Source organism: Rousettus aegyptiacus, unplaced genomic scaffold, assembly GCF_014176215.1.
Source record: "Rousettus aegyptiacus isolate mRouAeg1 unplaced genomic scaffold, mRouAeg1.p scaffold_m13_p_1, whole genome shotgun sequence".
NCBI classification, from domain to species: Eukaryota; Metazoa; Chordata; class Mammalia; order Chiroptera; family Pteropodidae; genus Rousettus; species Rousettus aegyptiacus.
The window spans coordinates 99,601,978-99,618,046 of NW_023416284.1; the positions used below are offsets into that span (position 1 = coordinate 99,601,978).

The window sequence follows — 16,069 nt, forward strand, 5'->3', positions numbered from 1 at the left end:
AAAGAGGCGGGAGGAGAATCCGAGACCAATCTGGATATACACCTCCTTTCCGCCCTCCGCGTGGTAAGGGCCAATCCTTGGGCAGCTCTTAGGTCGCGTGACTGGGGACTTGCCCCGCCCCTTGGAGCCGTCAAAACAATGGCCTCGAGCGGCAGCCATGATGAATTTAAAGGGGCAGTATCGGTAGGGCGGCAGCCAGATCGACAGACTGCGGGTGAGTCTTTGAGATTACCTCTGGGGCTGAGGGTTGACGTCCCGCTACCGCTTATTCTCGCACTCTCGGACAGATGAACAAACTGCCTCCGACTGACCTCAGACCTCACACGACTTCTGACAGACTCAAAAACTCCGCCCTCCCGCGATTCTTCCCGCCCCTCAGTGTCCAGACAGACAGACTGTCGGCCTGCCCCGCCCCCTGCGCTACCAACTGACTCAGTGACCTCGGGATTGTCGTGTTGGGTACCTCAGTCATCCACCTGCACCTTCCCCCGTTGCCCCCGCCCATGTCACTCTATCCCCTCCCTGGGCCCCAGGGCAGGTCGACAGCCTGGGGCACTCCTTAACCGCATTCCAAGGTCCCGGAGGCCAACTCCCAAGCGCTGGGTTTCCCTGTGACCCTGAAGCAGCTCAGCAGACCTGCCTTTCTTCCCTGCATCCTCAGGCGTCTGGGAGGCACCTTCAGGTGACTTTCTCAGATCCTGTTAGTAGGTGATCATAACAGAGCCATGGAAGTGATTGAGCCAGGAGTGACCAAGTCTTCCTCACCCTTAATCAGACACGCCCCTTGCCGCAGGTCTCAAGTCAAGCAATTCTCATTCCCTTCTTGGGAGAAAATAGCTCCTCAGGCCTGGGGTGAGAGGTTGGCTTGGGGAAGGAGGAGGGACATTGGTCGTCTTTGAAGACCTGCAGGCAGGGGGAGGGAGGGTGTTTATCCTGGGTGGGGCTCTGTGCCAAGTCCTCTGGGTGGCTGTGAAGTGGTGAGAAGGGGTGGGAACGCTGGACTTCTGGACTTTGGGCAGGGCAGATCCTTCTGAGTCCCTAGCTGCTGAACAGTTTCTTCCACGCTCTGGCCTGAGTGCCACAGCCAAGGGCTCTGCTCTGTAAACAGGTAAGGAGACTTCAAAGATGAGAAACAAGGCCCTTTTGAGAAAGTAGGAAGCAGTCCAAGGCCCAGGGATAGGAAATTTGGGTTAAAGTCTAGTGGGGAAAGAGGTAGGGCTAACTAGGTTTGGAGATGCTGGGTTTAGCTCTGTAGGTGACTCAGCCTGAAGCTCTAGAGCCTTTTGGGGCCCTCTCATATGGGTCCTGAGATGAAGGCTCCTGTTTTCTTCTTTTCTCTGATTTAACTTTGAGACTTACTCCTTTCCTTTTTCTGAAACCTCTGCACTATTTTCTGCTTATCTCCTGTCTGCTTTAACCTTGTTCCCTTTGCAGCTCTCCCCAGATACCCTCTGTGTTCCCTGTAGTGCTGTCTCTCATCTCCTGATTCCTTTTCCTAAACCAAGCCTTCTCTCTCCAGCTCCTTTTCTGTTCTGTTCTTAAGTGTTAAATTTCTCTGTTAGTTCTCAGGATCTTTGTTCTTTCTATTGTCTTTTTTTTTTTTTTTCCATTCAATTCAGTTCCTCCCCTTCTCTCTTTCTCACAACCTTAGTTTTGTGTTTAGTGTTGTAGGCTCCCTCCCCACTGGTTACTCTCTCTCTAGTTAAACCACAGAGTCACCCATGCTCTGTCTTATCCCTTCACTTGGATCCCCACCATCCTCTAACCAAGATGCTCAGCCTCTCTTATATTTATCCTACCTGAGCCCTGTTGTTTCTCCCTAGCCCAGGCAAGCTCTCCCTGGCCAGGATGTCAGGCCTGGTGTTGGGGCAGCGGGATGAACCTGCAGGACACCGGCTCAGCCAGGAAGAGATCCTGGGGAGCACGCGGCTGGTTAGCCAAGGGCTGGAGGCCCTACACAGTGAACACCAGGCTGTGCTGCAAAGCCTGTCTCATACCATCGAGTGTCTGCAGCAGGGAGGCCATGAAGAAGGGCTGGTGCATGAGAAAGCCCGGCAGCTGCGCCGTTCCATGGAAAACATTGAGCTGGGGCTTAGTGAGGCCCAGGTGAGAGGGAATAAGTGGTGCCAAGTAGCCCATAGAGGAGCAGTTGTCTGATTGGAGGTTTGGAGTCATTTGGGATCCATCCCCTTGTCCTAGATCCTTACATTCGTTCATTCATTTATTCTGTAAATACGTCTTAAGTTCAGGCACTACTCTTTTAAGCACTGGAGACACATCATTGAACACAGCAGTCAAAAATTTTTGCCATCTTGGAACTTAACATTCTAACTGGGGGAGGCAGACAATACATAAATAAATAAGCAAATGATTCAGTATTCCAGAGTGGTAATTGCTAAGGATAAAAGGATAAAAATAAAGCAGGTAAGGGGATTAGGGAGTTTGGGGAGAGGATACAATAGGGTGGTAAAACAAAACAAAAAAAGGCTTCACTGAAATGGTAACATTTGAGCAAAGGTTCGACAATAAGGGTATGAGTCATAAAATAAATGGGGGAAGAGCATCCTAAGCAGAGTGGACAGCAAGTGTGCAGGCCCTGAATTGGAGTTCAATGAGGGGCCCATATGGCTGCAGAAGAGTGAATGAGGGGAAGCAAAATAGAAAATGAGGTTCAAGAGGTAATGAGGTTGGGGAGAGGAGGACAGATCATTTGGAATTGTAAGTCATCATAAAGACTTTGTTTTTACTTTGAATGATATGGACACTTGGAATGTTTTGAGGAGAGGAGTAATCTGGTCTCACTTAACATTTTAAAAGGGCGATCTGGCTGCTAGGTTGAGAATAGACTTTAAGGGAACAGGCTAATATAATCTAGGTAGGAATTGATGGTGGCTTGGCCTAGGGTGTTGACTTTAGAGGTGGTGACAAATCAGATTCAGGGTATATTTTGAAGGTAACGCCATCACTTCCCAACCTCATCTCCTGGCACCTGCTAGTCTTGCTGCCTACCAGTAGGCTCCCCTCCTATCTATTCCCGAACACTCCTTGCCAGAGTCTGGTGCTCACAGAATGTGCCCACCTAGGTGATGCTGGCTTTGGCCAGCCACCTGAGCACAGTGGAGTCAGAGAAACAAAAGCTGCGGGCTCAGGTGCGGCGGTTGTGCCAGGAGAACCAGTGGCTCCGGGATGAGCTGGCGGGTACCCAGCAGCGGCTACAGCGTAGTGAGCAGGCTGTGGCACAGCTGGAAGAGGAAAAGAAGCACCTGGAGTTTCTAGGGCAGCTGCGGCAGTATGACGAAGATGGGCACACCACGGTAAGTGTGTACGGGTGAGGCTGGCTACCTGGGGGGTGGACAGCTGGGAGTCATCACAAACATTGAGCAATTGCTCCATCATCTACAGGGGCCAGCAATGCTGCCCAACCTGCCCTAATCTGGCAGAATTCAGGTCCTGACCCCAACTCCAGATGACAGCAAGAGGAAAACAATATTCACTCATTAAATCAACATTTAATTAAATGAGTATTACATATGCCAGGCACTATGCACTTACTGTACTGGGGATGCAACAGTGAATGAGGCAGACAGAGTTCCTGCTCTCACAATTATAGGTTTCTTGAGGAAGAGACAGATAAGCACTAGGACAATTCCAATCCAGAATCCTAAGTGCTACAATTAGGGAAGACATAGTCCAGCTGAGCAAGACCCTCCTAAAATTTGCTCTCAAGATGTATGAAATTTAACCCTCAATAGGCATTTACATATCTCTGTGCCTTGAACAGTTCAAGGAGAATTGTGTAGGGCACATGTGAAAAAGAGAGTTCTTGCTTTTCTGAGCTTATAACGTAGCTGTAGGGACGAGGCTTATGCATGAGAACATATATGTGACAATGCAAAGCAGCAAGTGTTGTTCAATGTTGAGTGAGTGGTTCAGTCAGTGTGGGAGGAATTCCAAGTAGTTTCCTAGGGGCTGGAATGTTCAGAAAGATTCACAGAAGAGGTGGGCTGCAGGGGTGGGCAACATTTAGGTTGGATTTTTTTTTATTAGAATGGATTAGGAGTTGACATGGATTTTGATGGATAATGAAGGAGATGGAGGAGCTTTCTAGACCAGGGGTAGGGGACGTCATAGATAAAGCTCCAGGGCTAGAAAGTGGTGTGTCCCAGGGAAAGTAGGATGATGTACATGGGATACATTAGCAAAGCTGGGCAGAAGGTTTGGAGGTGTTTGTATAGGGTTGCAATGCCTGGTGGGCACAGCAAATTTGCCCAGTATCGAAGTAGGTTAGACATTAAGGGTTGGACACTAAGTCCAGTGTAAGCAGATGATGGGCACAAGGCTGAGCTAGACATTTGGGTACATGTCAGTAAGATCAGACATACTCCCTGCCTCCAGGAGAGACAGGACAGACATATAATCAATGTAAACACACAGGGCTATAATTATAAGAGTTGAGGGGGAGAGAGGTGTAGGCTGGAGAGAGTGGTTAAGAAGGAAACTCAGTGTGAAGGAAGAGAAAGTCTTGAATTGTTAAACAAGAGAAGCCTGAGCTTGGAAAGACAGACAGTGGCCTTCCTAGGGTTCTTCTCCTAGGCCCCACTTTTCAGGGATTTCATGGTTTAGAAGGGCTCTGAAGAGGTCACTGGGGATATCTTGGCCCAGACCTGCTGCTGCTTTCTTTCTAGGAGGAGAAGGAAGGCAATGCCAGCAAGGATTCCCTGGATGACCTCTTCCCTAATGAGGAGGAAGAAGACCCCAGCAATGGCTGTGAGTCTGTCTCTGGAGTTGGAGGGTGAAGAGGGGCAGCAGGAGGCTGGTCCCAGCTCTGCTCCCCACCCACCTCAGGACACTCACCGTCCAGAAATGGGTTCTCCACTTCCTCTGGAGATGGGCAGAGACTCTGCTAGTACTTTGATTTCCTCAGTCTAACCCTTCTTTATTCATCAACATTTATTAAACACTTAGTCTGTGCTAGGTCCTATGCTAGGCACCAGGTACTCGGTAGATGAGAATGACATGGTTGTTTCCAGTAAGGAGTTCACAGTTGAGTGGGAGAATGGTCTTGGGGTGGAAGAGCGTGAGTTCAAGGGAAAGAACCATGTCTTTCTTTTTATATCCCTGACACAGCCCCTAGCTTATGCTTAATGAGTAAATGTTGAGTGCATGAATTAGTGTTTGAGCAAACAGGTGCAAGGGAGTGGGCAAAGAAATAGCAGTTGAGGCAGGTCTCTAGAGAGAGCCTGGTGGGGGGCGGGTGCAGGTGTGGAATAAGACATGGAGTCGAGGTGAGGCAGGCAGGCAGCAAAGGAGAGAGGAAGCGTCCCCTGAAGAAGTCTCCTGTTCATTTTCTGGGATGATTTAGTGTCACGTGGCCAGGGTGCCCAGCACAGTGGATATGAAATCCCAGCAAGGTTGCGGACACTGCACAACTTGGTGATCCAGTATGCAGCCCAGGGTCGCTATGAGGTAGCTGTGCCACTCTGCAAGCAGGCACTGGAGGACTTGGAGCGTACATCTGGCCACGGCCACCCTGATGTTGCGACCATGCTTAACATTCTTGCTTTGGTGTATAGGTGAGTATTGTCTTCTTGCCACTAATCTGTCTCCAGATTCCCACATTGAGGTGCTTTTGGCTCCCATTCCTCCTCTCCATTGGGTACCTCTTATCCCTGCTGGGCCTCCCACACACATGCCACTAGGGGGCTTTCTACTGTACCAGAACTCATTCTTTCTATTTCTGACCTCAGAAAATACTCCTCTCTCAGGCTCTTTGCTTTTTCGGTCTATCTTTTGGGGAGGGTCTCTTTCTCTGTTTCTGTCTCTTATGTCCAATAACATGTGGCCTCCTCTTGGCATGGCAGTGTTATGCATCCTATATGGGTGTGTTGGTGAACCCTTTTCACTGCTCACACCAGGCTTCCTGTCTCCTCATGGGAGGCCCAATCCATAAATGTATCTCAGTCATCCCAAAGGAAAGGAGGAAAGGAGATGGCTTGGGAGCAGAGTTCAGGGTAACCCCTTGTCACTTTTGTCCTCTTCCAGAGACCAGAATAAGTATAAGGAAGCTGCCCATCTGCTGAATGATGCCCTCAGCATCCGGGAAAGCACCCTGGGCCGGGACCACCCTGCTGTCAGTATTCTTTGCCCTCCTTCCCCCATGCTCTTTTGGCTTCTCTTAGCTCATCCATCCTCTGCCCTCAGCCCAGGCCCTGGGGTTGCTTAGGGAGGAAACAGGAAGAGTCCTTTCTTTTAGGCACTGTCCACCAATTCCAGTGGTTCTCAACTCTGAGACCCAGCGACTCCTTCCTATAATGAATATTTTCCTGAAATGTAATTCATAGATAATGTAACCTACTTACACATATAATTTTCAAAAAAAGTTGAAACATACTCTATTAATATAAAAGAGAAACAGCAATTTATAATAAAATAAAATAATACAATAAAATAAAAATACAATATAATAACATTTGTAGTATTGAGTGCAACTATGCTAGAAGACATAACTTAGTAGTCTGATACATAATGAATAATTTTAGATTTAGAAGTAAGACCAGTACGCCATTCTATATAATGACAGAGCAGAAGGATTGGTGGATATGAGAATAAAATGCAGTGTTAAAATAAGTAACGACAGACCAGATTTATTTGTTTATGGTAAGAGAAAGAGAGACATAAGTTCGGATACCATACTAAGACAAACAATAGATTGTCAAAGGGGAGAAAATGAAAAATAAGATATTTGTGAAAATGAGCTAATGTGAAAATAATTCTCTGTGTTATGACATGTAATAGGCAGGAATGATATATCTCAGAAAATATAACTCCTATCTTGATATCCCAAGTGTCGGAGCTTACATTCAGTGTTTGAATGTCTGGCAGGACAGTCAAAGTTGGCAGAGCTGTCCCATACATGCAGAACATTTGTAGCATTCTTGTTTCCCCAAAGATAATAATGCCTCCGATTTTCATGGCAACCCCCACACCCCTGCCAAAAAACAACAACAACAACAACAACAAACCAAGGGAAAAAAAAATCTCACCTCCAGAAATGTCTAAAAATGCGCCTAGGTGAGGATACCACCCCCATAGAGAACCACAGAGCCATTCGGTTTAGTAGTTTCCCCTCCCCTGCCTCTGGCTAGGGTGGCAGAGTCCATTTCTTTTGGGGTTGTGCAGTGCTGGGGAGGACTTACGATTGTTAAGGTCCTTAAAAGCACCAGCATCTGAGGGAACAGATCTGCTTTCCTAGGTGGCTGCCACACTCAACAATCTGGCTGTGCTCTATGGCAAAAGGGGCAAGTACAAGGAGGCAGAGCCACTGTGCCAGCGGGCACTGGAGATCCGAGAAAAGGTGCCTGCATCCTCTCCCCATTCTTTTCTGCTGCTGTGATCCCTCTTCTACCATCTCTCTTCTGATTTACCCTCTTCTCTCACTTTGTTTCTCACCCTCCTCTCTCTGCCTGTTCCCTCTTCCGTCATTTCCTTTCCCCTGTTCCCTGCAGGTGCATGTCATGCATGCGCTTGCACACACACATGAGTATGCACACATGTATACACATAATTATAGCCGTCTATCACTCTTTTGCTCCCCTTCAGGTCCTGGGCACCAACCACCCAGATGTGGCAAAGCAGCTGAACAACCTGGCTTTGTTGTGCCAAAACCAGGGCAAGTATGAGGCCGTGGAACGCTATTACCAGCGAGCACTGGCCATCTACGAGGGACAGCTGGGGCCAGACAACCCTAATGTAGCCCGGACCAAGAACAACCTGGTAAGGGAGGGAGGGGCAAAGTTGGTGGAAGGAGGGGAAGGGAAAGCATCATAGTCTGGTATACTAACCCTACTGCCTTTGTGCCCCCTCTGGGGCTATCTTTGGGACCAAGGAATCTGCTTCATTTTAGTGGGAAGGCGGAAGTTCCGTAGTCTCTTGGAAGTGGAGTGGGAACACTCTCGACCCTGCAGGTAGAAATAGAGGTGTGAGGAGGATCTCTGGGGAAAACCATAAAGAGACCAAGAAGTGAAAAGCCCAGAGCCTTCCTGAGGACTTGTCTCCATCTCTTCTTACTCCTTGGTTTTTGCCTTCCTGCCCCTAGGCCTCCTGTTACCTGAAACAGGGCAAATATGCTGAGGCTGAGACACTCTACAAAGAGATCCTGACCCGAGCCCACGTGCAGGAGTTTGGGTCTGTGGATGGTGAGTGGTGAGGATTTGAAGAGGGAGCTGCAGGGAGGAAAATAAATATATAGACCAAAGATGGGGGGTTAGACCACAGCAATTCCCAGGGGGAGCCAAACCCCTTAGTCCAGCCCTGTGGGCCTCTGGGTCCTGGCTTCCCCCATACTGTCCAGCTCAGTTCTCTAACCTTGTCACCCCATCCCATGTATCACCCCCAGATGACCACAAGCCCATCTGGATGCATGCAGAGGAGCGGGAGGAAATGAGCAAAGTGAGTGTTGGTGGGGTGGGCAGCCTACCAGGACCTCTGTCTTACTCCTTGCACTAACCCAGCTCCTCACTCCTCACCCAAGCACCAGCCCCAGATGCATGGTGCCTTCCCTAGCCCTGTCTACACCAAACCCCAGTACCAGCTTGTACTCCAGCATCTCTGTACTCTCATCTCTGGCTTCCCCTCCCGTTATCTTAAAGCAGAGCCGGCAACGTGAGGGCAGCACACCCTACGCTGAGTATGGAGGCTGGTACAAAGCCTGCAAAGTGAGCAGGTGAGCTGCCGGTGAGAAGCTGGCTCGGTCTTTGATGCCCTTCATCCAAGCCCCTGATCCTGGCCTCCTGGACTGTTTCCCTTCTTCCCTTAGACCTTCCCTCGCTCTGCCTTAGCCCTGCTCCCTCTCTCTCCTGTTTCTTTTCTGAACCCATCCTCACTTCCTTCCCTGTTCTCATTCCCCCTCAGCCCCACAGTAAACACCACTCTGAGGAACTTGGGAGCTCTGTACAGGCGCCAGGGAAAGCTGGAGGCAGCTGAGACCCTGGAGGAATGTGCCCTGCGTTCTCGGAAACAGGTCAGAGACCATGAGGGGAAGGGGCCTGGAAGGTAGGGGTCTGGGGACAGGGGACCACTGAGGCTTCTTGTAAATCTCTGACGAATAAGAAGAGGGGCTGAGGAGGAAGACTTGGAGAGGAAGGTGAGACACTCTTGTGGTTATGATTGTTTTTAAGTGTGTTCTTACCCCCAGGACTCCAAGTTCAAAGTTCACTTCACTAAATGTTACTATTAAAAGGGAAGCCCTGCACTTTCACAATCTGAAGAATCTACTGAGGAGGAGCATGGGTGGTGTGGGTGAAGTGGTTGAGGTTGAGGGGAGCCCTATATTAGAGTTTCTCAAGTTGTGAGTCTTGGCTCTTTAGTGGGTCATGAAATAAATTCTGTGTAGGAATGCATTGCAAATAGAAAAGATGAGTATCATTCCAGTATGTATGGTATGTACTGGAACATCACAAGGAAAATGTCATCCTTTTTTTTCCCCTGATGGTGAAAAAAAAGTTTGAAAGCCCCATTCTGAGGATTTGAGGAGTGGGAAGTCTCAGCTTCTTCCTTTTCCTTCCAGGGCACTGATCCTATCAGCCAGACCAAGGTGGCCGAGCTGCTTGGGGAGGGCGACAGTGGAAAGACCTCCCAGGAGGGTCTTGGGAGCAGTGTGAAATTCGAGGGAGGTGAAGATGCCTCTGTGGCTGTGGAATGGTCAGGAGTAAGTCTGATGATTGCTCTTTGATCTCTCCTGCCCCCTACTGCTGGTGGTGGTGAGAGGCTCTGAGTCCAGGTATCTCTGTGAGCTGGCTAGTGACAGGGCTCTCGTCTTTAGTCACTGGGCTTTTCGGGTGTGTATGTGGAGAATATATGGCAGGAGTAGACCCAGAAGCCAGTCTGCATGGGATCCCCTTAGCTTCTGTTCCCCGTCCCTCTCCACCAGGATGGCAGTGGGACCCTGCAGAGGAGTGGCTCTCTGGGCAAGATCCGTGATGTGTTTCGTAGAAGCAGTGAACTCCTGGTGAGGAAACTCCAGGGAACCGAGCCTCGGCCCTCCAGGTACAGAATGAGACTGAGATATGGCAAAGCAGGCAAGTAAGCCCTGGCCTCCAACTCCTCTTGGCCCCTCATCTCTGGAGGAGAAGTATCTTGGAGAGAATCATGGAGGAGGTCAATGGGATAGCCATGGAGAGTTCAGGAAAAATGGGTGCCCCAATGGGGAGGAAAGACACCTAAGAAGATACTGTTAACCAATGGGGTTAACAATAAGAGTGTGTGTGTGTGTGTCTGTGGTGGGTGGATCAGATGGTGGGGAGACTGATTTGATTTTGTGGGCAGGCCCACAGCTTTAGAGTCACTCAAGGGGAAGAGAAGAGGTCTCAATTCTTTATTTTCCATTGTAGCAGCAACATGAAGCGGGCAGCCTCCTTAAACTATCTGAACCAACCCAGTGCAGCTCCCCTCCAGGTGAGAGCTATGCTCGAGCATATTGGTGGGCGAGAAAGAAGGGGCAGCCATGGAGCAAGCCCAGCAGGAGTTAGAGAAGAGGGGAGAGGCATGTGGGATGAACACTCGAGCTAGGGAATTGGAGTTGGCGGACAGAATAAGGCGGACAGCTTGCTGGGGGTGGCGACTACAAAGGGACAGTTTCAGGCCAGAGATAGTAGCAAATAAATCAGGACGGGAACAGGAATTGATGTTCTCTAAACTGGTACTTTGGAATTAGGAATAATTTAAGAAAGATGTGGAGATTCTAATTGCTCTTCCTCTTGTAGCCACCGTATGCCTTACCTTGGGGACTCAGTAGTAGAGAAAGGAAAAACAATAATCATCCCCATTTGAGAAAACAGGAATGACATTTTAATGGGAAATGACCACTTGTATCAACACATTCAAAGTATATGCCAATATTCACGTGGCTCTTCCAGGTATTTTCTCCACCAGATTATGGCCTTCTAGAAAATCCTAGCAAAAGCTGAACAAAGCCCCAGAGCTTGGGGTTGAGGTTACAGGCTCGATCCTGGATAGAGATAGATTACAGCCATGAGATAGATAGACTCCAGTCTTTGGGAACCTGAGGTTCCTGGGCTGATGGATTATGTTGTTTGTTTCAGGTCTCCCGGGGCCTCAGTGCCAGTACTGTGGACCTCTCTTCAAGCAGCTGACATTCAACTCACCCTTCAAATCTGCTGGGTCCCCCTATAGCCCTCACAGCATTCCTTATTGCTCCTGGCTCTTCCAACCTCACAGTGGGACAGTGAAGGGAGAGCAGTTAACCAGAAGATTGCTGCTACCCTCAGGGTCTCGGCTCCCTCCTCAGGAATCCCCCTCAAGAAAGCCCCTCAGGACATCCTCTCCCCACCCTGTGGTCCTCTAGAGTAGCTAGCTCTGGGGCCCCCAAGGTGGATAAGGAGCAGGTATGCACCTCAGAGATGCAGCCTGCTGCTGGCTTTTCTGTCAAAGGGTTTGGGGCTGGCCAAGTAAGCTGCCTTACCCTGGCCTCTCTTGTTCCCTCTGCTGCCTCACTTCAGGTCCATGTATTTCACTTTTCTTAAATAAAAGAATCAGGTAACTATTCTGCCACTTGAGTCCTGATTGAAGAGGGTAGGAAGCAAGGGTTGTATTGGGGCCCTTCACAGAAGGATGAGGGGCAGTGATGGATGGGGCAACAGGAGGAGTGTTGATTCTTGGATCGCTCCTCTCTTCCTTCCCCTGTTTGTATCCTCTCCAACAGGGCCTGCAGGAAGGCATCTGGGGGATGGGGGAGGAGGCTCACAACCCAAGGAGAAGGTGCTGTGAACTGGGTTGTCAGGGACATGTGGTGGCCATGTGGCAGGACCCTGGAGTCCTGGCGCCACTGCTCCTGGCCTGTGAGGCCCTCTATGGCTGCCCCTCCTCTCAGCTGCTTGGGGGAAGGGAGGTCTAAGCAGGCCTGGGGGGCCCTCCAGAGCCAGAGGGGAACTCACTATCCATCCCCTCTCCGCATATCCTGGAGGCCTGAGCAGCAGCTGGGGCCCATCTTCTAAAGCTTGACTCCTCCTGACCCGCCTCCTACACCCCTTGCTGCTTTCACAACAAAGAAAGAATGTGGGGGTGGTGGCGCTGGGGGTGGGGGGTTGGGGGGGGTGCCTGGAACAAGGGCTGTGCTGGGCCTCCCCACAGCTGGAGACTTGGCCATGCCCTGACACAGCCCAGACTGCCTGGAGATGGACTTGGGACGAATTTGTCAGTTTTAACAGCCTTCGGCCTGCCCTTCTGAGCCCAGTCTGTTTTCTAACTTTGGGTTCAGATGGGTCCAGTGCCAAACCAGACCCCAGTCATGCAGTGGTCCTCACTTCTCTGTGCTACAAATCCCCTGAGGTTCCATAGTATCTCAAGGTTACCTTGCTTGGGGAACATCAAGGTCATCCTTCTGTTCTAGGTTACCCTCAGGATTTCAGGTTGCTGAGAACTGAGCCACAGCCCACCCTTTCCCCTCACACCCAGAAAATTTGGGTGAACTGTAGGTCAGGTCCCAGGAAGGCCCAGAATTGACCATTCTCTGGGGCTACGGAATCACTCACAAAGGTCAGTTTGGTTCCCCTGAGTTCCTGCAGGTTGGGCGGTAGGCATAGCCTATCTCCCCTACCTTGCTCAGGTCCCCCATACTTCCCGGAGCCTCCCTCAGTCCGGAATCCATCACCAGACCCCTCCCCCAACTGTGAGCTCCACCCCGCCACCGCGGGGAGGGGGCGTCGAGGGGGCGGGGCGCCGCGCTGCGGCCGGCGGGGAGGGGGCGTCGCGGGGCGGGGCTTGGCAGCGGCGGTGGCGGTGGCGCGCAAGGATTCGGAGGTACGCGGCGCGCGCGGCTCCGGCTGGGGACGCCTGGGGCTCCGGCTGCGGCTGCTGCAGCGGCGCCCGCGCTCCAGTGCGCTCTGCCTCCTGGGGCCGCCGCGGAGCGCAGTTCGCGCGTCCGGCTTGTGCCCACCCGCTCCCTTCCCTGAGCCCGCAGTGATGGGAGCTGCGCGGGGAGCCCCGAGCAGCCCCCGCCGGCTGCCTGTGCTCAGCGTCCTGCTGCTGCAGCTGCTGAGCGGTGAGTCCCGGCGAGCTGGGGGAGCGGGGCTCGGGGAGCGCGTGAGCCTTGCGAGCACAAGGGGGCACCGAGGAAACGGGTTTGGGCGGCTGGAGAGGGGAAGACACCCTGGAGTGGTGGAGAAGCTAGTGCGAGGTCCCGGCAGCCGGGAGGTGGCGAAGCCCTCGCGGACTCTGTCGGGGCCCGTTTCCCACCCACGCCCGCGAGGACGCGTTGCCAGCCTCCACAGAGTTTTCCCGGTCTGAGCGGAGAGTTTTGCTCGAGAGCTGCCGGGAATTGTCGGCGCCCGGGCCCTGGTCGGGAATTTCTTTTCGGGAGAGAAAGGACCCCCCCCCCACACACACACACTTAGGGGGGTGCAGTGAGGTGTCTGGCGGTGGGAGACACAGAGTCCCCCCTCGCAGGGTCAGTCCAGGTGAGGGAGGCCGGCCTGCGGCGCGCAGAGCGCGGAGCTTTGTTACCTACACCCGCCCGACGCTCCCGGCTTCCCTCCTCCAAGTTCCTGGGCCAAGCCGAGACCCCTGATGGCCCTGCTGGTGAGGGCGGAAGAAGAGAAGAATTAGGGGCCGCCTTATCTCCTCTAGTTCCTGGGCCAGAGCCTCAAGCCCGCTCCCTGCCAGGATCGAATCTGGAGAGCGGAGTCCCAGGCTGTCTCGGTGACTAATGTGTGGAGGCCGCTGCCAAATCGGGCATGGCTGGCCTGCAAAGGTGCGGACGGGGTTTGTTCTGCTGCTTCCTGGATTTCCATCCTGTGTCTCTTCACGAGAAAAGGAAATCTCACTTACTACAAGCAGTACATTTTACCTTTTCTTGGAGGGCTCCGCATTTTGGTGAGGGTGTGGCCCAGTATCTCTAGGACAGACAATTCGACTCCTTCTTACCCCCTCTTCTTGACTGTATTTTCTGGCTTGGTCACACCTGAGAGTCACCAGGTAGGCGTCGAAGTGCTTTAAAGTGAAGCACCAAGCTACCTGCAGGACCTGGACTGGAAGTATGCCCCCCACATCCCCTCCCAGCCCTTCGTTGCCAAACCACAACAATCTTTGGTGATGATTGTGGCAGCGGCCCTCTCTGGGGGAGCTCTGCCCATGGGACCTGGACCTAGCTGATCACTTTTCTTCCTTGAAGAGTAGCAATGGGGAGGATGGGGGTAGAGAATTGCCTTTTTGATATCTCCCTAGCCTACCAGCTGTTAAGGGGTTTAGGGGTTTTGGTGCTCATGGAATCAATATCTCCCCTACCCCTAGTTGTAAAAGGAGAGGTAATTGTAACTCAGAACCCAGGGTTAAGAACAGGCTCAAAGGATTTGTAGAAGGTGTTTCTGGAGCTGCCCCGTGTTCCTTGTGTTATGTGGTGATTGCTCATGGCAGAACCCACATCTGCTCCCGAGGAAGTATGGAAGTTTTTTTGCACAGCCAGGATCAGGGGCCCAGCCATGTGGGCGAGCAGCCTGAGCTCACCGGCTCCCTAGGTCTGCTGGCTGTTTGGGTTTTGGTGTTCTGGTTGCTGGCTATGGCTGTGTTCACTGCTAATGTTTAGAGTTCTGCAGTCAAGAGAGTTCTGGTGGAGATGGGGCGCATGTTCAACAAATGCTAAATTCCTTCCTTGAGAAGACGACTCTAATGTTAATCAATGTTAATCTGGTGATGGGTGTTTAGCAGAGGGAGGTTCCTGTGGGGGAAGTAAGGGCAGGCCCAGGGCTTGGGACCAGAAGTCTGGAGTCTCCTCTGGGGGTGGGGAGATGTCTTGTGCTCAACAAAGGAACATTTTAATGAGAGCTTTAAATCAGTTCCACCAAATGTGCCTTCGTGTGGAACCTGTCCATGTGCTGTAGACAATTTCAGCCAAGATCGAGGCGCCTACTATCTTCTGGTAAAGCCCGAGAACTCAGTCTACCCCTGGTCAGCAGGACTTCAGGGGGCAACAATTTTTAAATAGACTGCAGTAGATTTTTCCATCTTATTGTTTGTGTAATTAGCTGGAGTAGTACTGAGACCCTGCTGTTAATAAGGCTGGAGTAAGGGACCTAGGCTAACTAGGTTTGTGGATTAGACCATTTTCAAGTTTGGGTAATTATGCTGTAAATGGCTGAGTAATTTTCCAAACTTTGATTCCCATCTTGATAAATATGGTGGTGGAGCAGGAGAGGGCTTGACGTTTGAAACCTGGGATTCTGTGCCCCAACTCCTTGAATGGTCAGTTGTGGTCATTCCTCATCCCTGTTCCCATACTCTTCTCTGAGTTCTTTCCTCCAGACTCTTGTTTATGGGAAATAAAGTTGTCACGTTCTGATAGAAGCTGTTCTGCAGATTCCTTGAGGCTTTGCAGCCTATAATTCAGGCCTAGGAGTTGCTTTTATCAGTGATGGGCTTTCTCAGATGTTAGGAAGTACAGTGGGAGGGCAGGGGTAATCTCTGCACATCATTTGCCAAAGGATCTAGTCAAACCCCTGGCGTTCAGAGCAGGATTGAGTGGTAGAGAGAGCTCAGGCTGTGGAGATAAAGTGTTTGGCAAAACAGCATCTCCAACTCTCGACAGGCCCTGTGGCCCTGGGCAAATTTCTTGACCTCACAGTTGGCCTCCTCTGTAAAGGGACTTACTTCCTGGAATTGTGCTGGGGATTAAATGTAATGAAGTATATAAAGGGCCCCTTTCTTGTTCCTCTCTCTCCTATGGTGTGCTTCCAACATACCTACCTTTTCAGCTTTACAGTCATCCCCAACCATAAAACATTTTCCACCTAATTGGAACCCTTCATTCATTCTAGTCCAACTAGTGTCTTTCCCATACCCTAAAACATATGTGATTTCTCAGACCTTTCTTTCCTCTCTGGCCAGTACCTCCATATGTACTGCTGCCCCTCTCTCTCTTTTGTTCAGCCTCACCTCTACTTGCTCCTCAAAGCTGTCCTCTCTCTCTTGCCAGAAAGTGGATGCCTGTAGAACTTCTGGACTCTTAGGACACCTTCCATGTTTTTGTCTCAGTTGGGTCTTAACTTACTGAAGGTCTCTT

At 51.1% G+C, this 16,069-nt stretch overlaps 2 protein-coding genes across 7 annotated transcripts in view; both read left to right on the plus strand.

Annotated features, from left to right (window-relative positions):
• The first annotated feature begins 117 nt into the window (after positions 1–117).
• On the plus strand, positions 118–11,565 carry KLC4 (kinesin light chain 4). Of its 6 annotated transcripts, none has more exons than XM_016128626.2 (16): positions 118–214; positions 1,824–2,106; positions 3,084–3,314; positions 4,686–4,767; positions 5,363–5,573; positions 6,043–6,130; positions 7,253–7,354; positions 7,600–7,773; positions 8,096–8,195; positions 8,396–8,448; positions 8,649–8,722; positions 8,911–9,019; positions 9,566–9,706; positions 9,929–10,044; positions 10,389–10,452; positions 11,100–11,565. In XM_016128626.2, the coding sequence occupies exons 2-16, from the start codon at positions 1,849–1,851 to the stop codon at positions 11,148–11,150; spliced, it is 1,854 nt and encodes a 617-aa protein (XP_015984112.1). In that variant the 5' UTR covers positions 118–214; positions 1,824–1,848; the 3' UTR covers positions 11,151–11,565. The 6 variants fall into 6 exon arrangements, with proteins under 6 accessions (XP_015984112.1, XP_015984115.1, XP_015984113.1 ...); XM_016128629.2 differs by having other exon boundaries at positions 119–214; positions 8,652–8,722; XM_016128627.2 differs by having other exon boundaries at positions 190–682.
• A 1,227-nt stretch (positions 11,566–12,792) lies between these two features.
• Positions 12,793–16,069, plus strand: part of PTK7 (protein tyrosine kinase 7 (inactive)) — a 57,185-nt gene continuing 53,908 nt past the window's right edge. The window contains exon 1 of the mRNA XM_016128729.2: positions 12,793–13,057. Within this exon, the coding sequence (XP_015984215.2) occupies positions 12,979–13,057 (79 nt within the window). The 5' untranslated portion in view covers positions 12,793–12,978. The remainder of the gene's footprint in view (positions 13,058–16,069) is intronic.

Excerpts from the sequence above, each read along its gene's own strand:
- KLC4 (XM_016128626.2), top strand. The coding sequence starts at position 1,849 with ATGTCAGGCCTGGTGTTGGGGCAGCGGGATGAACCTGCAGGACACCGG. Across the intron at positions 3,315-4,685 it reads ACGAAGATGGGCACACCACG|GAGGAGAAGGAAGGCAATGC; the intron begins GTAAGTGTGTAC and ends CTTTCTTTCTAG. Across the intron at positions 7,774-8,095 it reads CCCGGACCAAGAACAACCTG|GCCTCCTGTTACCTGAAACA; the intron begins GTAAGGGAGGGA and ends TCCTGCCCCTAG.